Source organism: Vulpes vulpes, chromosome 8, assembly GCF_048418805.1.
Source record: "Vulpes vulpes isolate BD-2025 chromosome 8, VulVul3, whole genome shotgun sequence".
NCBI classification, from domain to species: domain Eukaryota; kingdom Metazoa; phylum Chordata; class Mammalia; order Carnivora; family Canidae; genus Vulpes; species Vulpes vulpes.
In genome coordinates, this window is record NC_132787.1 from 58,102,504 (window position 1) to 58,124,569 (window position 22,066).

At 43.0% G+C, this 22,066-nt stretch overlaps 1 protein-coding gene across 1 annotated transcript; it reads left to right on the forward strand.

Annotated features, from left to right (window-relative positions):
- The first annotated feature begins 2,481 nt into the window (after positions 1-2,481).
- On the forward strand, positions 2,482-3,111 carry LOC112916836 (pre-mRNA-splicing regulator WTAP-like). The gene has a single exon (XM_072766796.1). The coding sequence runs from the start codon at positions 2,539-2,541 to the stop codon at positions 2,965-2,967; it is 429 nt and encodes a 142-aa protein (XP_072622897.1). The 5' UTR covers positions 2,482-2,538; the 3' UTR covers positions 2,968-3,111.
- The last annotated feature ends 18,955 nt before the right edge of the window (positions 3,112-22,066 follow it).

Here is a 22,066-nt window from a genome sequence, read left to right on the forward strand (position 1 = left end):
TCAATAATTACTTTGAATATAAATGGACTAAACATTCCAATCAAAAGACATAGGGTGACAGGATATACCAAACAAACAAACAAAAAACAAAACAAAACAAAACAAACAAACAAAAAAAACCAAGACCCATTCACATGCTGCCTACAAGAGACTCATTTTAGACCTAAAGACATCTGCAGATTGAAAGTGAAGGGATGGAGAAACATCTATCGCACAAATAGATGTCAAAAGAAAGCCTGAGCAGCAGTACTTATATTGAACAAAGTAGATTTTTTTGTGTGGGGTGGAACATGAGTCAGGGGTGGAGGGGCAGAGGAAAAGGGAGAGAGAGAATTTTAAGCAGGTTTCACATCCAGCACAGAACCCAACATGAGGCTCAACCTGATGACCCTGAGATCATGACTTCAGAGCCAAAATCAAGAGTTAGATGCTCAACTGACTGAGCCCCAAACACAGTAGATTTTAAAACAAAGACTGTAAAAGAGGAAAAAGAATGCCACTACATAATAATAAGGGGGACAATCCAACAAAAAGATACAATAATGGTAAATGATTATGCATCCAAGTACATAAAACAGTTAATAACAAACAAAGAAACTAATCAATAATAATACAATAATAGTAGGAGACTTTCACACCCACTTACATCGATGGGTAGATCATCTAAACGGAAAATCAACATGGGAACAGTGGCTTTGAATGACACACTGGAAGAGACGGATTTAACAGATATATTCAGAACATTCCATCCTAAAACAAGAGAATACCTATTCTTTTCAAGTGCACATGGAAGTGTCTCCAGAATGGATAACATGTAAGACCACAAAACAAGCCTCAAAAATTCAAAAAGATCAAAGTCACACCATGCATCTTTTCTGAACTCAATGCTATGAAACTAGAAATCAGCCACAAGAAAAAATCTGGGAAGACCACAAACACATGGAAATTAAATAACATGCTACTAAACAATGAATGGGTCAACCAGGAAATCAAAGAAGAAATTTAAAAAGTACATGGAAATGACTGAAAATTAAAACACACGAGTCCAAAACTTTGGGATGCAGCAAAAGTGGTACAAAGAGGGAAGTTTACAGCAATACAGGCCTACCTCAAGAAGCAAGAAAAACCTCAAATAAACAACCTAACCTTATACCTAAAGGAACTGGAAAAAAAATAAACCTAAAACCACCAGAAGGAAGGAAAGAAGGAAAGAATAAAGATTAGAGCAGAAATAAATGATATAGAAACTGAAAAAAACAATAGAACAGATCAATGAAACCAGGAGCTGGTTCTTTGAAAAAAATCCATAAAACTGATAAACCTCTATCCAGATTTATCCAAAAGAAAGGAGAAAGGACCCAAATAAATAAAATCCAAATGACAGAGGAGAAATAACAACTAACACCACAAAAATACACACAATTATATTATGAAAAAACAAAGGCAAACAACTTCGACAGCCTGAAAGAAATGGAAAATTTTCTATAAACATACAAACTACTAAAACTGAGGCAGGAAGAAATAGAAAACTTGAACAGACTGATAACCACCAAGAAATTGAATCAATAATTTTTAAAAAACTCCCAACAAACAAGTCCAGGACCAGATGGCTTCACAGGCAAATTCTACCAAATATTTAAAGAAGGTTAATACCTATTCTTCTCCAACTATTCCAAAAAATAGAAGAGAAAGGAAAAGTTACCATTCATTCTACTAGGCCAGCTCTCCTTGGTACCAAAACCAGTTAAAGACACCACAAAAAGAGAACTACAGGCCAATATCCCTGATGAACATGGATGCAAAAATTCTCAACAAAATACTAACAAACCGAATCTAACAATACATTTAAAAAAAAATCATTCACCATGAGCAAGTGGGATTTATTCCTGGGTATCAAGGGTGGTTCAATATTCACAAATCAATCAACATGATACATCACATCAATAAGAGAAAGGATATGAACCATATGATCATTTCAGTAGACATGGAAAAAGCATTTGACAAAGTATAATGTCCGTTCATGATATAAAAAAAAAAAAAAAAACCTCAACAAAGTAAGGATATAGCAAACATACCTCAATATCATAGAGGACATATACAAAAGACCCATAGTTAATATCATCCTCAATAGGGAAAAACTGAGAGCTTTTCCTCTCTGGTCAGGAACAAGACAGGGATGTCCACTCTCATGACTGTTATGCAACACAGTACTGGAAGTCCTCGCCTCAGCAATCAGACAACAAAAAGAAAGGGCATCCAAATCAGCAAGGAAGATGTCAATCTTTCACTGCTTGCATGCCATTTGCAGATGACATGATACTACATAAACCCTAAAGACGCCACCCAAAACCTGCTAGAACTGAGAAACCAAATCAGTAAAGTCGCAGGATACAAGATCAATGCATAGAAACCTGTTGCGGGAGGAGGGCGGGGGCCGGGGTAGTGCGGCCTGGTGGCCTGGGAGGCGAGCGGGCAGCGGAGCCTCGGCCTATGTGACTGGGCGGCGCCGGCGCGGCCTCCGTCTGGAGAGGATTCAAGATGACCAACGAGGAACCTCTTCCCAAAAAGGTTCGACTGAGTGAAACAAACTTCAAAGCTATGGCACGAGATGAGTTCATTCTAAGGTGGAAACAATATGAAGCATATGTCCAAGCTTTGGAGGGCAAGTACACAGATCTTAACTCTAATGATGTAACTGGGTTAAGGGAGTCTGAAGAAAAACTAAAGCAACAAGAGTCTGCTCACAGGGAAAACATCCTTGTAGTGCAACTAGCAACCAAGGAGCAAGGGATGCAAGAGTGTACTACTCAAATCCAGTACCTCAAGCAAGTCCAGCAGCCTAGCGTTGCCCAACTGAGATCAACAATAGTAGACCCAGCGATCAACTTGTTTTTCCTAAAAATGAAAGGTGAACTGGAACAGACTAAAGACAAACTGGAAGAAGCCCAAAATGAACTGAGTGCCTAGAAGTTTACGCCTGATAGGTAAACAAATCATACTCCCCAGTCAAGACTTCCCTGACAGTCCCACTACGAGAAAGCTGTGGTGGGACAGCCAAGTACTTGTTTCCACACCAAGACTCAGACTTTCTGAGCAAAAAAAAAAGCCACATTCTTATATTATCCAGCTGGTAATGGTTAATGTAAAACTTACCAGATGAACCTTGTGTTTCAGATTTTTTTTCTTCCCCCTTCCCTTGCTTCAGAGGCCTGATGGCGTTGGACTATTCCACAGAAGTGGCCACCTTCGAAAAATTCCCCTTCTAGAACATGTAGACACTTGAGAAATGTTTCTGTTTGAAGAAAATAGAAGGAGAAACAGAAGTCTTAAGTCTGTGGCGCACTGTGTCTTCAGACAGTTTGGAGGAATGAAAACCTAGAGATTTAAAATCATGAATTGAACATATAAAATTCTAGTAAAATGTAAAAATGGAATATGCATCACTCTTAACCTTGAGCATAGTGACTTAGAGACACTGTATCTCAGGTTTGCCAATAAGACTGTGGACTTCGTGATTGTTGTTGAACTTCTGGGTCAAAACTCAAATGAGGTGAATTTTGCCCTTAAAGGGTTTATTTGCTAAGAACCAATTTAATAGTCACGAGAGAATCAAATAATAGATGTCAGTACAAGTAGTTCATATATTTAGTTGAGGCTCTATATTGCTTGACTGAGCAATCAATGTGGTTTTAATCAATGGTTTGTTCTTTGAATGGTTGCTAATGCTGTAGATAATCTTACTGAGGACTGTACAAACAAACATAAAGGTGTGGTATCAAACTTCAGGTTAAAACTGTTTGAAGCATTATAAACATTCATTTCACTACTAGATTGTATAAGGATATTGGCTGTGATGAGACTCACTGTGTTATATTTTTCAGTAGTGAAATTAAATCCCCATTCCATTCAACAGGCACAAGTTGAAAGCGCATTGTCGTTGGTGTTAATGGGGGAATGTGTTTCCTTCATTGTATTTGGGCCTTTTGTATTGCACTCTCGATATTAAATTAAATGTGCCTTGAAGTAAAAAAAAAAAACAAAAAACCTGTTGCATTTCTATATACCAATAATGAAGCAATAGAAAGAGAAATTAAGACCATAACCCCATTTATAACTGCACCAAAAATAAGATACTAAGGAATAAGCCTAACCAAAAAAGTGAGAAACCTGTACTCTGAAAACTATAAAACGCTGATGTAAGAAACTGAAGATAACACAAAGAAATGGAAAGACACCCCATGCTCATGGCTTAGAAGAACAGATATTGTTAAAATGTCTATACTACCTAAATTAATCTACAGATTTAATGCTATCCCTATCAAAATACCAACAGCATTTTTCACAGAATTTACAACAAGCAATCCTAAAATTTGTATGAAACTACAAAAGACCCCGAATAGCCAAAGCAATCTTGAAAAGAAGAGCAAAACTGGAGGCATCATAATTCTGGACTTCAAGCTATATTACAAAGCTGTAGTAATCAAAACAGTATGGTGATGGAACAAAAATAGACACACAGATACACAGAATAGAATATAAAGCCCAGAAATAAATCCACAACTATATGGTCAATTAACCTTTGACAAAGCAGCAGAGAATATTTGATGGGAAAAAGTCTCTTCAACAAACGGTGTTGGGAAAACTGGATGGCAACGTGCAAAGGAAAGAGACTGGACCACTTTGTTACACCATACACAAAAATAAATTCAAAATGGATTAAAGACCTAAATGTGAGCCATGAAACCATAAAAATCCTAGATAAGAACACAGGCAGTAACCTCTTTGACATGGGCCATAGCAACTTTTTCTAGCTATGTCTCCTGAAGCAAGGGAAATAAAAGCAAAAATAAACTATTGGGAGGGACTACATCAAAATAAAAAGCTTCTGCACAACAAAGGAAACAATCAACAAAACTAAAAGGCAGCCTATAGAATGGGAGAAGATATCTGCAAAGAACATATCCAGTAAAGGGCTAGTATCCAAAATATATAAAGAACTTATAAAACTCAACACCCAAAAAGCAAATAATCCAATTACATACTCCACATAACATGCAGAAGACATGAACAGACATTTCTTCAAAGAAAAAATACAGATATCAACAGACACACGCAAAGATGCTCATCATCACTTACCATCAGGGAAATATAAATCAAAACTACAATGACATAATACCTCACACCTGTCAGAATGGCTACGATCAAAGACAAAAAAAAAAGATGTTAGCGACTACGTGGAGAAAAAAGAATGCTCACGCACTCTTAGTGGGAATGCAAACTGATGCGGCCCCTGGTGAAAACGGTATGGAGGTACCTCACAAAGTTAAGAATAGAACTGTGATCCAGCAATCACACAACTGGGTATTTACCCAAAGAATGCAAAAATACGAATTCAAAGGGATACATGAACCCTTATGTTTATAGCAGCATTATTTAGAATCACCAAGATATGGAAGCAGCCCAAGTGTCTATCGATTGAAGAATGGATAAAGATGTGGTATGTGGCGCGCACGCGCGCGTGTGTGTGTGTGTGTGTGTGTATGCTTCTGCTGCCTTGTTTATATATATATACATATATATACACACATATACATATATATATACACACACACAAAGAAATATTATTCAGCCATAAAAATGAAATCTTGCCATTTGCAATAACAAAGATGGATCTAAAGAATATAATGTTAAGTAAAATAAGTTAGAATGATTTCACTCATATGTGAAATTTAAGAAACAAAACAAACGAAGGGGAAAAAGAGAGAGAAACAAATCAAGGAACAGATTCTTAATGATTGAGAACTGGTGGTTATCAGAGAGGAGGGGAGTACAGGGGTGCATTAAGTAGGTGATGGGGTTTAAGGGGTGCATTTGTCATGATGAGCCCTGATGATGTATGGAATTGTTGAATCACTATATCATACACCTGACACTAACATAATACTGTATGTTAGATAACTGAAATTAAGATTACGATTTTTACTTCTTTTTTTTTAATGAGGTCAGAAGGCATACTTTCCCTTTCTTCTCAAACATATATTGCAAGTATCACAGAAAGTCCTAATAACATATGCAACACCACCTGGTTTCAAAATAAAGAGAGCACACACAAGAATGGTGAGTACTAAAGATCCACATGGATCAAACCAGGAGCAATGCTTCAGGATGCCGGAACCTACCCAGTCCATTATTCGCCCTGCCCCCTGCACTTCTAAGTATTTGCCCTGTGGAGTCCACTGCTCTTTGTCAGATTGAAATTCCAGTAGCTCTCTTCCCACATTCCAGGTTAATAGTTGCCTCTTATCCCAAGATGTATAGTCCATACATAGAAATCCAGGCACCTTCAAATAGATTTGCTAAGCTTAGCCATGTTTCAAGTGGCATCTCTACAAGCCACATTCCAGCTCAAATTCTGTACAGAAAGTTGCTAGCAAGGAACTCTCACCCCTTCTGGACTTGCTTTGCTACTGAAGCTCTGGTCACCAGGCTCCTCTGCCTTCGCTCTTGGCTTCTTCCTTCTCCTCCTTCTCCTTCTCCTTCCCCTCCCCCCCCCTCACCCCGCCTTCCCCCTCCCCCTTCCTTCTTCTTCTTCTTCTCCTTCTTCTTCTTCTTTCTTTTTATAAACCAGCAATGCACTTTTAATTAAGGAGCTATGGCTGTGCAGAGTGCAAGCATCTCCTTCAAGCCAGCATCCATCCTCTTGCTCCCACTGGGCTCAAGCAATGGGGGCAGAGCGCTGAGTGGACCAAGGCCCCTTCTGGGTCAGGGAGAGCAGAGAGGTGGTCAATGTGGGGCAGGGATGGTTGTGGTGGCTGCAGATGGAGGGAGGGATATCTTCACACAGGGGAAAAAAATCTCCATGACAGACACAGGGTCTCTAAAAATAGTCCTGCTGGGAGCCTAATGGCCCTTGCCATAATTGCTGAAGTCAGGAGAGGGGGTGTCTGGAGTTTGCTCAAGTGGCTGAGTGGGAAGGAGGTGCCACCAACTTGGAGGAGGACCTGGAGCCAGGCCGGCTATGGAACAGGTGAGGGACCAGCACTGTGGCTGGGGGAAAGAGAGACGGGGGCACAGAGAGCCCAGCAGGTGGGGGAGCTGACACATGGTTCCCTTACCAATCACATGGCAATCCACCATTGTTAGTTTCTGTGGTGTCCTCACAATCATGGGTGGAGTACTTCTGCAGCTCTGATGACTTGGAGCTGCAGCAACAGGTGCAGAACTCTCCTCCGGGGCCAGATTCCTTTATCCCCTCCCTCTGTCTCCTTGATGTATCTATATTGTGAGTGCTCGATTCTATCCCTCTCAAAACTGTGTTGTGACCTTGGACTTTGAATGGGGCTTCATCCCTTAGCATCAGAAAAGAGCCTGATACATAGAGTGGCCTGCAGAGAGGGTTTTCAAGGCTATCCCCAGAGCGAGCCTAGGAACTGCTAGAGCATTGGGTGAGCCCAGCTTTTTTAAAGACTTTGTATCCTGCTTGTTCTGGCTGCACATTGGGTATGGACACACCGCTATGGACATCAAAAGTTCAGCCAGTCTGGAAACTGACCAGGACTCTGCAAATTACGTATATAAATACTGGATCTGCTCCTATGCTTCCCACGTCAGGGTCCTGAGTAGGGTACTTGGAGCCTCCATTTGCCTCCAAATTTTCTGGAACCGAGTGGCTTTTTTCCCTGTCGTTTCAGGGTGCTGGGGGCAGGGTGAGGAGGAGGGGAGGTGGGGGGGGGGAGAACCAATGGCAGAAGCCACACCTGAGAAGCAAGATGCATGGTTGAAGAACCCAGCTCTCTTCTCTCTGTTGGCAAGTGCAACCAGGACATGTTTGTCTGCACCGTCTTGCTCTGCACACTGTCCCGCAAATGTGCCTGGAACAACCGCTGAGCGTGCCAAATTTTCTAAACGGGTGTTGGGAGTACTTAACTGGTGAGGGAGCCCATGGTCCGAAGACTGCTGAACACCTGCTCCAGCACCCCTGACAACTGATAAGGAACAAGAGCTGCTGCGCATGCGCTTCCCCTTCCCTCTCCTCGCGTGCCCAGGGGGAACCGGTCCACTAGGGGCAGGTACAGCCTTGGCTCTACCCCAGGGTCTCAAACCCACAGAGAGTAAGTGCAGTACAGACACACCCTGCCCAGCAAGAGGCTCAGAGTAGCCCTGGTGTGGACAAAAACCCGACTTCGGAGCAGCCAGGATGGCTCAGCGGTTTAGCGCCGCCTTCAGCCTGGGGCGTGATCCTGGAGACCCGGGATTGAATCCCACGTCGGGCTCCCTACATGGAGCCTGCTTCTCCCTCTGTGTGTGTCTCTCATGAATAAATAAATAAAATCTTAAAAAAAAAAGAAAAACACGACTTTGGGCTTCAAAAAGAGTATACAAAACCTCTATGGAGAAAATGACCGAAGTTTACCGAAAGACTTAAAAGAAGCCCCAAGTTAAGTTAAATTAATTAAGTTAAATATGGCAAGTTCATGAACTGTGATTATTGTAAAATTTCCAATCCTCCCCAAACCATTAATTGAACTTAATAAAGAACAAAAAATGGAACTCGAGTTACCAGATATCAATGCTTGACACGACATAAGATTCCAAAGCATTGAGTAGATTAATGCTTCTTAAACTTTACTGCTCATAGGAATCTCCTGGGGGATCTTGTTTTGTTTTTTTAAAGATTTTATTTATTCATGAGACACACACACACACACAGAGAGAGAGAGAGAGAGAGAGAGAGAGAGAGAGAGAGAGAGAGAGGCAGAGGGAGAAGGAGGCTCCCTGTAGGGAGCACCGATGTGGGAGCTGATCCCAGGACCCTGGGGATCACACCCTGAGCCAAAGCAGTCAACCACTGAGCCACCATGGTGCCCCCTGGGGGATCTTATTAACCGCAGGCCCTAACTGAGAAAATACAGGATGCAGCTTGAGATTCTGCATTCCGAACAAGCTACCAGGTGATGCTGATGCTGCTGGTCCTCAGACTATACTTTTGAGAAGCAAAGGAATAAATAATTGAAAGAAGAGAAAAGAGAGCCCAAAAACAAACCCATGCATTTATGATAGCTTGCTATACAGGAAAGATGGCATAGCAGATTATAGGGAAAGTGAACTATTTAATAAACTAAGCTGATCCATGGTCCTTGCAAGAGGGTCATAAGAATGTCAAAATGAGGGACAGATTTGAAGATACTTTGTGGTTGCTTGGAAGATAGAGGAAGGGGGTCACAAGCCAAGAAATGGGTGCTAGAAGCCAGAAAAGGCAAGGAAACTAATTTCTCCCTTAGAGCCCGAAGAAGGAATACAGCCCTGCCTACACATTGATTTTAGCCAAGCAAAACCCATTTCTGACCTTCTGACCTTATAAGATAATAAATTTGTTATGTTAAGCCACTAAGATTGTGGTAATTTGTTACAGGAGCATCAGGACACAAATGCATCATGTAACAAAGGACACCATATAACAAAGTGAAAAGATAAGCTACAGACTGGGAGATTTTTGCAAAACATACAGTGTACAGGATTAAGATACAAGAATATAAGATGAACTACGTCAATAAAATAGGACAAGCGGCCCACTAGAAAAACAAACAAAAGATACACATAGAATTCGAAGAGGAGAAAGCCTCAGTGGCCAAGAGTAATAAGATGCACAGGCTCGCCAATAACTCTTGGAAATGCAAATTAGAAAAATTAGATACCATTGTACACGCATAAAAATTTTAACATTTTGATAATGCCAAGTGTTGATGAGAATGTGGAACAATGGGAACTCTCATTAAAAAATGCTGACAGGAGTGCATATTTTTGCAATGACTTTGGAGAGAGCAATTTGGCAAAACTTAGTAAACTTGAAGGCACTTGTACTCTGATTCAGTAATTGCACCTGTAGGTATTTCATTAGAGACATTATCACATGTGAGTACTTGGAGAAACCTGGCATACTGTTCATTAAGGCATTTTTGTAATAATAAACAATTGGAAACGATCTAAATATCCTTCAATGGGCAAATGGATAGATTATGGTATATTTCCACAATGGAATAGACATAGCAATTAAATTGAATGAATCAGCACTTCCTCTCTTCCCTAACTATATACATAATTATGCCTTAGGTTGTTTTCCTATGTCTGGTGTCTTCTCCATTTCTGTACACTTGGAAGACCTTTGAAAATCTGGCCATGTCTTTACTTTTGTTAAAAATTCTGTAGTGGGTTTTTAAAAAATTGTTTTTTGGGGGGGTATAATTGATATACCATAAACTGCAGATATTTAAATTATATAATGGATTTAGTTTTAACACATGCATAAATATCACCATGAACAATGGAGTGAACATAGTAGCCATCATCCCCAAATGTTTCCTTGTGGGTTTTTTTTTATATTTTATTTATTTATTTATTCACGAGAGATACACAGAGAGAGACAGAGACATAGGCAGCGGGAGAAGCAGCCTCCCTGTGGGGATCCCAATTCAGGACTCAATCCCAGGACCCTGGGATCATGCCCTGAGCCAAAGGACGATGCTCAACCATGGAGCCACCCAGATGCCCCTCCTTATGTCCTTTTGTAGTATCTCTGCCCCCTTCCTCCAATCTCTTCCATCCCCAAGGACCCATTGATCTGCTTTCTGTCACTATAGATCCATTTGCATTTCCAGAGTTTTATTAAATAGAATCATATGGTATATTATTTTCTTTTTATTCTTGCTTCTTTCATCCAGCATAATTATTTTAAGATTCATGCATGTTGCTGTGTAGTTCATTCTTTTTGATTGCTCAGTAGGATTCCATTGTATGGATATAGTACAATATGTTTATCCATTCGCCTGTTGGACATCTGGGTTGTTTCCAATTTTTGACTATTACAAATAAAGCTGCTGTGAACATTGTGCACAACTCTTTATGTGGACATCTGGTTTCTTTTCTCTTAGGTAAATTCATAGAAATGGAATGGTTAGATTAAATGGCAGACATATGTTTAACTTTTTAAGAAACCGCCATAGTGGTTGCACCATTTTACATTCCCTTAGCAGGCTTCAGTGAGCTTTAAGAATAAGATCTGGGGCACTCATTAGGCATTGGAAAAGGGCCTTTGCAGATGTAATTAACTTAAGGATCTCGAGATGAGATCATTCTGAATTTAGAGTGGGGCCCAAGTCTAAGAGAAATGCAGACGGAACCAGTGACAGAGACCAAGACAGAGGCAGAGTGGAGTTATGTTGCCCAACATAAGTAATGCCTGGAGCTCCCAGAACCTAAACCCTGCGCACTGGGCCATAGACTTGTGCCCTTGCCTTCCCCACTGTACTCTCACCCATGCACCTCACCTGCCCTCTCAGCTGTCCTCTATCTTCTTTCCCACATTTTCCCATCTGTACCATGCCCTCTTACCTGTGCTCCATCTTCTCACCTATGTTCTGTCCTTTCACCACCTCTCCAGAGTATGTATCTCTTTTGCAGGGTTCAGGAAGGGTGAAACTGTTGGAGCGTAGTTAATCTCTACTGAATTCATGGTAATGACATTATGGACCCCACTGGAATGTAAGCTCTCTGAGAGGGCAGGGAACCAACATATTAAACATTTAAACTCCTAAAACCTGCAAGGCACGTCTATCTACTCTAGCCCATCAAATTCTGATGAGAACCTCGTGAGTAGATATTTTTACCTCTATTTCACAGAATACTAAGCTCAAAGAGCTTATTGCTTGCCCAGTGTCTCACAGGAGGGACTCACACAGAGCTCCAGCTGGCCCCCAACTCCAAGGTTTCTGTGTCATGGCCCTGGGGAAGCAACTGCATCAGACCCTCCATGCACTTCCTAGCTCATTTCCTCCAAGATGATAAGTGCTGGATAAATGTTTGCAGGATGCTGAAAGTAGTTTATCCTCAGCCAGCAGGTCCATTAAACAGTCTTCGTATTCATTTTCCATTAGAGCTTCTTCTCCCTGAAGCTTAAAATAGGATTGGAAATTTGCTGTGTTTGACCTATTTTTACCCATTAGCATAACTTATCAGACTAGAGAACTGCGAAGCTCCTGGATAAAGATATGAAGGACCCCCAGGAATCTCAGAGTGGGAAGGCAGAGAGAACTGCGAAGGCCATGGGGGCCCATGGAGAGAAGGGAGGAAGACTGGCAGTGGCCCAGAAATCGAGACAGGAGAAAAGACAAACTTTCACAGAGGAGTGAAAAGAGCTCCTAGACTCAGACTCTAGCCCTGCCACCCACCATCAGGGAACCTGGGGCAAATGATGCACCGCCTGCATCTCGGCTTATTCCTCTGAAAACTCTCAGAGGCTAACAACCTCATCAGGGTGATGGCATTAATTCTAACAAGATGATGTGTGTGAATGCTGCTTGTAAAGAACCAAAAGAGTGAGATATTTACAGTGTTCTATGTGACATGGCTTTTTCTTCCTTGCTTTGGATTCAATCTCTTAGTCTGCAAGACAGGATGTAATGAAATTGCTCTAAGTGCTTTGAGGCAGGGACCATCTTTACCTGCTCCCATCCCCTAGGACCTAGAATGGTACTTTGCATAGGACAGGTGCTCAGAGACATCTACTCGAATGAATGAGTTAAGCTCATAACTGTTCAGGCCATAACCCTGTGCAACTATTACTATCATGCTCCCTGATCTCCTCTTGAGGGTCCTCAAGTGCTAGCCTGTCCAGCAGCAGTCACTGGGGGATTACAGTAATAGGTAAGAGCAGCTAGTAGGAATGGGGCAGAATCCAGTTTAGCCACATGAGGAAGAGGTCCCTGAATCATTTCTTTGCTGGCCACCAAAGATCCAGGGTTGGTGTGGGAACAGCTAGGCACAAGAATGAAACTAGTGATCTGAGGATAAACAAGGGGTAGGCATCATACAATTAGATAAAAGCAAAAGCAACAAAAATAAATAATAATGGATAAATAATAAAAATCAAATGACCTTTTTAAAACACATAATACACACACACGTACCCAAATTGTACTTATAGTTCCTTTAGTTGGTGATAGAGAGTAAGATTGTGTTTGATGTTGGAGGCTTAAAATAAAATGTTTCCTGTGTGTATGTGTGTGTTCTTTCTCCAGATTCCAGCAAACATCGTGCTATGTTTCCATCCATAGGTGGTAGTACATATACTGCTCATTTCCAATTGCAACCCTTGATGACTTCTGGCAGGAAAATCACCGCTCTTGGTCGAGAGAGTGATTTGTTACCATCAAAAGAAAAATTGAGGTGGATTCTTACAATTGGTTGAATAATAGCCCCCCAAGAGATATGTCTACATCCCAATCCCTAGAACTTGTGAGTGCTACCTGATTTGGAAAAAGAATGTCTACGGATTTAATTGTCTTCAAGAGAATCTTTTTTTTTTTTTTTTTTAAATCTTCCCCAGCTCCCTCCCTCATCTTTTTCAGGTCTTTCCCCAGCACTTCCTGTCCCCTTCCTGTTTTTCTCCCCCTCCCATTAACTATCTCCATCTGACAAGCTATATAAATATTTTTTTTAAATTTTTTTTTATTTATTTATGATAGTCACAGAGAGAGAGAGAGAGGCAGAGACACAGGCAGAGGGAGAAGCAGGCTCCATGCACCGGGAGCCCGACGTGGGATTCGATCCCGGGTCTCCAGGATCGCGCCCTGAGCCAAAGGCAGGCGCCAAACCGTTGCGCCACCCAGGGATCCCTCTTCAAGAGAATCTTGACATGAGATCATCCTGGATCATTCAGTGGGCCCTAAGTCAGATGACCAAGATTCTTTTTTTTTTTTTTTTTTTTAAGATTTTATTTATTTATTCATAGAGACACAGACAGCTAGAGAGAGAGGGCAGAGACACAGGCAGAGGGAGAAGCAGGCTCCACGCAGGGAGCCTGACGTGGGACTCGATCCCAGGTCTCCAGGATCACGCCCTGGGCTGCAGGCGGCACTAAACCGCTGCGCCACCGGGGCTGCCCGAGATGACCAAGATTCTTATAATGGAAAGGCAGAGAGAAATTTGAGACAGAGGATGAGAAGACACCAAGAGGAGAAGGTGACATGAAGACAGAGGCGGAGTTGGGAATGATATGACTACAAGCCAAGGAGTGCCAAGGATTGTCTATAGTCACCAGGAGCTAGGAGAGAGGTATGGGAAGGATTCTGTCCCAGGGCCTCAAAAGGAAGCGTGGCCCTGCTAACACCATATTTTCAGACTTCTGCCTCAAGACAGTGAGAGAAGAAATTTCTACTGTTCTAAGTCATCTCGTTTGGGGTAATTTGTTACAGTGTGGCTATGAAATGAATAGAATTCTGAGATGCTATCTTTTCACAAATATTCCACATGAAAATTATGAACACCCAAATCATCAGTCCAAATTCCAGTGATATGAAGTCCCCATGGAGGGCCTAGCCAGATTCTCTGGGCTCAACAATCTCTCAGAGTACTACCCAGTGAGTCCCTAGACAAGAACCATCCATTACTGGGCTTAAGAGTTTACAGAGCACTTTAAAAATTTATCTATCTATCTATCTATCTATCTATCTATCTATCTATCATCTATCATCTATCTATCTTAGAGAAAGAGAGAGTCAGAGAGAGAGCAGAGTGCCCAGGCAGGAGGGGCAGATGGAGAGGGAGACAGAGTCTCAAGCAGCTGAGCCCCACACCCCAGCTTTTAATGATGTTTAGCACTATTTCTCATCTACCCAAGTTCACAGGCTCTAGGGCTTAGGAGAGAGTCTTAAGATGTGCCTGAAATCCTCTCAGGGAGGTATGTTGATTCTGGTTCTGGCAGCTGTCTTTGAGCACTGTGCTCACACCAGAGTGTATCAGCACTATGAAGGACTAGATAATTGTGTGCTGAGTGGTTAGATCTAGTATGTATTTCTGATGAGACCTGCCTGGACAAACGGTGAATGGGACACCCTTGTGTTCTTCTAATTTCCTCCAATCTCCCTTCAAAAACTTCACTACTCTGAAGCATTCAGGGTCTCTTTGTAAGTCTGATCTTCCCTCTGCAGGGCTCATTCTGCTGCCCCTCTCACTGCTTCCACAAAATGAATCCCCTCATGTCTGTTGGTCTAGGCCTTTCTCCAATGCTAAGGGACAATATCATTAATGTGTTAATTAGGTCAGGAGTTTGAAAAAATCTCTCATGATGGAGACCAGATGGAGAAAGGTGGGTTGGACAGTATATCCGTGGGTGGATTCATAGTTGGCTGAAGGCTCTTACACAGAAAAAAAAAAAAAAATCTTGGCCTTCTGAAGAGAGGTTTATTTGCCCTTGGCCCAATCCTAGTCAACATTTTAACCAAGGATTTGAATAAAGCCAAAGAGGCAAGTTTAATTTGCAAATGACCCAACCCTAAGCAATGTAGAACACATTGGTTTACACATTCATTGTTTTTTTAAAAAATATGAAATGATGAATCGCAATGAATAAATCAGAATCTGTGTAGCTTCTTTTAGTTGGTTTCAGAAAATAATCCACAAAAGTAAAAGATAGGTTAAATCACTTCTTTGAAGAGAAGATTTAGTGGTTCTAGTTTATTTTAAGCTCAATATGAGTCAACAGTCTGAGAAGAAGTTTTTAAAAGGACATAAATTTAGGTTGCATTTCTAGAATGTGCGGGTCCAGATCCAGATCACCATTCTGGTATGTTCTGCACTGCCAGAACCTGGCTGCAATTATGAACGTGGTTCTGGATATCATGGTCAAAGAGAGACATTGCTCATTGGTGGGCACCCAGTGAGACAAGTCACTTGGGTGATGATGAGTTTAACCCCATAGGCTTGTCACATGAGCAAAATTGCTTTTTAGTCCAGAGAAGAAAAGACTCAGGGGCATATGTTACCTATTTTCACATACCTGAAGAGCCATCCACTTAGGAGGGGTGGGAGTATAGGTTTTTGGGGGTAGGTTGACATCCTGTGCAGCTTCAGAGAGTGAAAAAGAGACACAGGAAAATCTGAAAGGACCAGAATTCATTTTATTTCTAAGAACCAGAGGTGTACAGCAATAGGGTGGTCTCCCTTGTGAGAAGGTGATACTCCCATCCTTGGAAATATTCAAGCAAAACTATCATTGCAGTGATCACCAAGGTGGGCCAGACTGGAGTCACCAGCTGGTTGGGGTCCTCTTCCACCTTCACCAATCAGGGTATATCTCCTTAAAAGCCACATGGTTGATCAAAAAGGATGGCTCTTCCAGATGCAAGGCGGCCACTCTTGGTTAGAGTCCTAAGTGGCATTGTCACTGGTTACAACCTCTAAATAAGCTCTCAAAATCCATTTCAATGAATCTCTTGGATAATATGTTACTTGTAGATAGTATTTTATTAGGATTAGTTTGATTTCAGGTGAAAAATGCCCAACTCACACAGGCTTATGGGGGGAATAAAGGAGTTTTTTTTCATGTAACAAATATAATTTGTTCCTTTGATTCTGGAAGACAGAAGTGAAGCTGCTCTCAGAAACAACAGGTCAGAGCCTCCCTCTCCACCTCTGAACTCTGCTTCCTCTGTTCAGAACCCAGCGCTGTGAAGAATTCCAGGCAGCCTTCATTCCAGCTAGTAACCCAATAAAACAAAGGGACAAGCTCTTCCTAGGGAAGAACTTTGATTGGCTTGGCATGGGTCATGTGTTCACTCCTTGGGCCAATCACTGTGGCTAGACCTGGGTCACTTTCTCACTCCTTTGGCCCAGGTGGAAGGGCTATGATCAGCAGTCAGAATCGCAGGATAGATAATGGGAGGAAGCTGCCAGGCAGATAAAACAAGAGCCACCCATTACTGGGCTTAAGAGCTTACAGAGCACTTTTATTTATTATTTATTTATTTATTTATTTATTTATTTATTTATTTATTTATTTATTTATTTATTTTAGAGAAAGAGAGAGAGCGAGAGACTGAGCGCCCAGGCAGGAGAGGCAAAGGGAGAGGGAGAAAGAGTCTTAAGCAGACTCCACACTCAGTGCTAGCCTGACTAGGAGCTTGAGCCCACCACCCAAGCAGAAACCAGGAGTCCCACACTCAACCACATGTGCCACCCAGGCACTATCCCCCCTCCCCGCCCCCAGTACTTTTGCACACATGATTTCATTTAATTCTCACTATTAATCCTGTGAGGAATGTGGAGCACATACATATTTGTTCTTCATCGTATGATGCGATTTCACCTTACAGAGGCAGTTTGCCCCATAGTAGACAAAAATACTTTGAATTTCCTAAGAAACCTTGTCACAAGAAGGATAGATTGATTGAATGTCCTTTATTGTCATCTGATACTGCCCTTGCACATTGCCAGCTGAAGCTATTTCAATAACTCCTGATAGTAGAAAATCCTTTTTGAGTTTTCTGATAGCAGGTCCCTGGGGAGCAGCTTGATTCCCGAACAAAAAGTAGATCAGTAGCATGGCCATCACTAGACTTCCTAGGGACCCACCTTTAGAAGCATAGGTTCTCCCTCTCTTCCCCAAACTCTTCCCTGGCTCTTTCTCGATCAGGAAAGTCAGACACCATTAGGAAACTTCAACAGGTGTTATTTCAAGCAGAACTGCACTTGGCACCAGGCCATTTACTTATTCGTGCATTCATTTTTATTTATTCTTTTGTTTATCCATGCAGCCATTCATTCACATACACAAAAATTGTGTAGAGCACCTGTATGCTGATTAGTGATTAGGCAAAGCAATTTTAATAAAGGGTTCTCAAAATAGAATAGCTTAAGAAAAATTGTGATTTAGTTGTCTCTCATTAAGTGTCTGGAATGAGCTGTCCAGCGGGTGGGGTGGGGGGAAGGGGATGAGGGTTTGCTAGGGACTCAGTTTCCTTCCATCTTGTTGCTCTGCCATCCTGAGGGTATAGTTCTTTTCTACATCGTGGGAAGGGAGAAGCACAAAGGGGCAAGCTACTCCATGGTTAGGAATGTGAAGTGGAACCTCACCTCACTTCTGCTTGTACCCATTTGACAAAAACCATCTATGGCCAAGCCTAGCTGCAAAAGAATCAGGGAATGTAGCTCTAGCTGGTTAGGCGGCCACATACTCAGCCAAGATTTACTCCCAGGAAGAATAGGAGAAGGGGTTATTGGGACAATGGTCTGCCACAACCTGCTCTGGCTACAGTGCGCTGTGTGGGGTGGAATGGCATGAGCCTTACTCTCAGGGTGCTTGTAAACTGTCAGGAAAAGGGGATCCCTGGATGGCTCAGCAGTTTAGCACCTGCCTTTGGCCCAGGGCGCGATCCTGGAGTCCCGGGATGGAGTCCCACGTCGGGCTCCCAGCATGGAGCCTGCTTCTCCCTCCTCCTGTGTCTCTGCCCCCCCCCATGTCTATCATGAATAAATAAATAAATAAATATTTTTAAAAAATAAATAAATAAACTGTCAGGAAAGGAATGCCTTGTTTCCCAGCAGTAACACAAGGTGATATGGAAAAAAGGTCAGGGGAGTGGGGCAAAGAGCATAGAAAGTTCACAGGAGGAAGGATGACTTGGACTTGAGATGCTTAGAACAGGTTCCTGAAGCAGGTGGCATTAGAGCTGGTTGGCCTTGGCTTGAAAGATGGGTATGAACCTGAACCCGACAATGGGTGAGGACAGCAGGCAAGACAAAGAGCAGTTACAGTTGTCAAGCAAGGGGCAGATTCTCCCGTGAATGTCAGATTCTTCAGATTCTCCCGGACGGTTCTGAACACATCCCGACCCATGAGCCATTTGTGTACCCACCTGCATTAGCATCTGCGAGCTCCCAGTCCTCCTTGGTCCTTCCTGGAAGACAGAATGCCATCCAGGTGTCTAGGACAGTTTTCCAAGTATGGCTAGGCAGTGTTCACTGGAGCCATCTTCCATCCTTTTGGAGCAAGAGAGGCTGTGAGGCCTAAAGAGACAAGCCAGGCTGTGAGTCAGAGCCGGGAGACCTAGAGTCTAATAACTTAGTAATTGCAAACATTTTCAGAGCTTTGCTGTTTACAGAGCATACCAAATATAGAATTTGCTTTCATTCTCATCTCAACTCAGAGGGGCGGCTAAGTAAGACATCAGCTATGAAAATGCTTTCAAAAGTCAACAGGGCCACAGGATGGAAAAACATCATTATGGAAACACCAAAATCTTTTTCTTGCAAACTCCATTGATTCTGAATGTGTGGTAATTTGCACAAGGGTCTAGGCCGAAAACTCTCTTTACACTCTTTATGAAGTGTAAACTCACCATAACTAAAAGGATTTGCTCAGCAAATTTCAGAGTGTGGCCAAGATGGCTGGGAGACATTTGTAACCTATGGAGGACAACTTTTTTCCGTGAAGATTGTGTCACTATTGCGAGAGTACTATGCTTCAATTAAGTTTGCATAGTGCTCTTTTCATTAAAGTAGGTCTGGTGGGACTTCTACAAGGCAACAGAACTTTGTTGGCCATTTGTTTGAGCTTCTGACTATGCTAAAGAGGATGAACATTACTAAGCAAATTAGTCTGGGGCCTCACAGAAAGAATTTAAGTGTTTAAGAAAAGGCAGGGCCATCATTTGGCTAGGATGTGGAAGAGCAGATTTTGGCACTCGTCTGCAGTTTGGATTAATTTTGGCAGCGAAAGCTCTTCCTTTCTCCTTTCCCTTAAAATTGCCATAAATGTTCAATCAAGCAGAGGCATGCAGAGCAATTCTGGCCAAAGTGAGGGTGTGTCTTCTCATCTATTTCTCACTGCTTCCCTAACTTTTTCTCAAAGCACCTTTGACCAGGTGCTGAAAAGCTCAAAACCCTAGTGATGGGTAAAATCTCTTTGAGCCCTGTGTCTATACACTGATGGAAAGTCACAATCCATAGCTGCCAGTGTCTATTTGGAGCTTATGCTGCCATAGGTCTATGCTGCCTGCCTGCTTGCACAAGATGAAGCCACTGCAGCTTTAGAGGGTTTCAGACCCAGTCCACAGTCACACTAACAGTACACGGTGGATCCAAGACTCATGCTGGTCTCACAGGTACAAAGAACGTGCTTTTATAACCATCGTCCCTATAGATGACACCTTGGCACCAGCATCCCCCTCTCTATTGGGTTGGACACGACTTAGTGGCCTTCTGGTCTACATTTGTAATATTTATGTCCTAACAAAACTCTGAAGATGAGGACCTCTCTTCTAACCATATCCTTTTGAAGCCTTACTAGGAGAGCATGGTGACATGGCCCTGTCCCCAGGGGCCCAGAGCCAGTCGTTGGAGTGGACAAGAACTGAGGAGCTCAGTAAATGGGAAACTAAGTGTATAAATGTACACAGTGTTTTGGGCACATGGGTGGCTCAGTGGTTGAACGTCTGCCTTTGGTTCAGGTCATGATCCCGGGGTCCTGGGATCGAGTCCCACATCCGGCTCCCCACAAGGAGCCTGCTCCTCCCTCTGCCTATGTCTCTGTCTCTGTCTCTCTCTCTCTCTCATGAATTAAAAAACAAATAAACAAACAAAAAAAAAACCCACATAGTGTTTCAAAGTGGAGACATTTTTGTGGGGAGCATGGGGGGCGGTCCAGAAACAGACATTGGGGATGAATATAGGGCTGATCAAGCTGTTTATGGAGCTTAAATTTGGTTATTCTATTTGAAGGTCATTCATTTATCAGACCTTTATTGAATCTGCCTTCCATGACAGGCACCAGGCTCTGTGTTGAGGATACAGAAGGAAGATGAGACCGCTGCCCCTCAAGGGAAATGTGAAAAAAATAACATCCAAAAATCAGAATAACAAGAGCATGGGCAAGGAGCAGTCAGAGCGGAAGTGGCTGTGGGTGACCGGCACGCACTGCAGGGCTCTGTGGGGCCCATCTGTCAAGTGTTTCACCGCAGTGACAAGGGGGGAGTGATCCCTCTTGCTTGAAGGGTAGGAGTCAAGACAGGCTTCATCAGGAAGACTCTAATGAATCTTCATGATGACACTGCAGCCATCTTACAGACAGAGGAGATTTGGCCAAGGCATGGGGGCCCTTGGGAGAGGTCACCAGGCTCCCTCTGCAGCCTCAGGCTCCCTGGGCTGTTGGCTCCTGCGGCAAGGATTTAGAGAACAGGTCATGATTGATTAGAGGATTCAGAGGCTGCTTTCTCACCTCAGATACCCTCTCACTTTTGCAGAGGGAGGCCGCATTCGATTCGCGCTCAAACTCCTTCTGGCTGAAGCATCTAGTACTCTGTCTACCTGGCAGGCCCTCCCCACCAGGCACTGCATTCTCATTCCATGGCTCCCTGGGCCCGTGATGAGAGAGAAGCAGATGCACAAGAAAAATTGGAAGTGCTGGCTCCCAGAGTGTCGGCCGTAGGGAGTGGGCGACGGGTCTGGGGAGAGAAGATTGTCTAACCACATGGGGATATGCCCAGGTCTGGTGCTGAGCCAAAGCCTGTCCTTAGCTGTGCCACAGCAGAAACCCTTTTCAAAACCCAAGAGGTCACTGCCTTGCTTCCTTAGGACTTTTCCTCAATGCCTTGAGTTTCAAGAAAGAGGATCTTACTCAGTTGCTTCAAGTACGAGGCTTGTTTCCCTGGGTGGGCTTGGCTCTAAAGACAAGTGAGCTCTCGTGGGAGCTCAGGGAGCGTGCTTTGCTGGATTGCATGGCCATGAGAGGTGCAAGAGCCAGACCCATAGGACCCAGAACAGTAACAGCCAACTATCTGCCCCCGTCTTGGCCACAGGGGCTTCTCTGTTCCAGGCTTCCTCCTGTGCTGCTGTTGGAACACCTGTCACCATACCCTGCCCTGCAACTTATGCCGCATCACCACCCCTGCCACCTCCGTGGCCCTGCCCACCAGCCTACTCTCTGGATTTATTTCAGTTTGTCTTGTTGTCCTGTAACCCCCCGCCCCTCTCCTTATAACCTCCAGTTCCAATTCCTGCTGTTCTGGAGCTTTCTTGCAATAGTACTTGCCTGCGGCTGGTTCAGGTCGTCACTGACAGATGGTCACAGTACCATAGTATTGAAGTTGCTTCTGATGAAGGAATGTCCCTTAGCAGAGTTCTTTGGGCGGGTGGCTGGACCCCCCATCCACCCTGAGGCTCCCCACACTATGGCTCTTCACCTCCCTGAGAAGGGAGCTCTAGGCATTGATAGCATTAGGACTGTCCTGCCCAG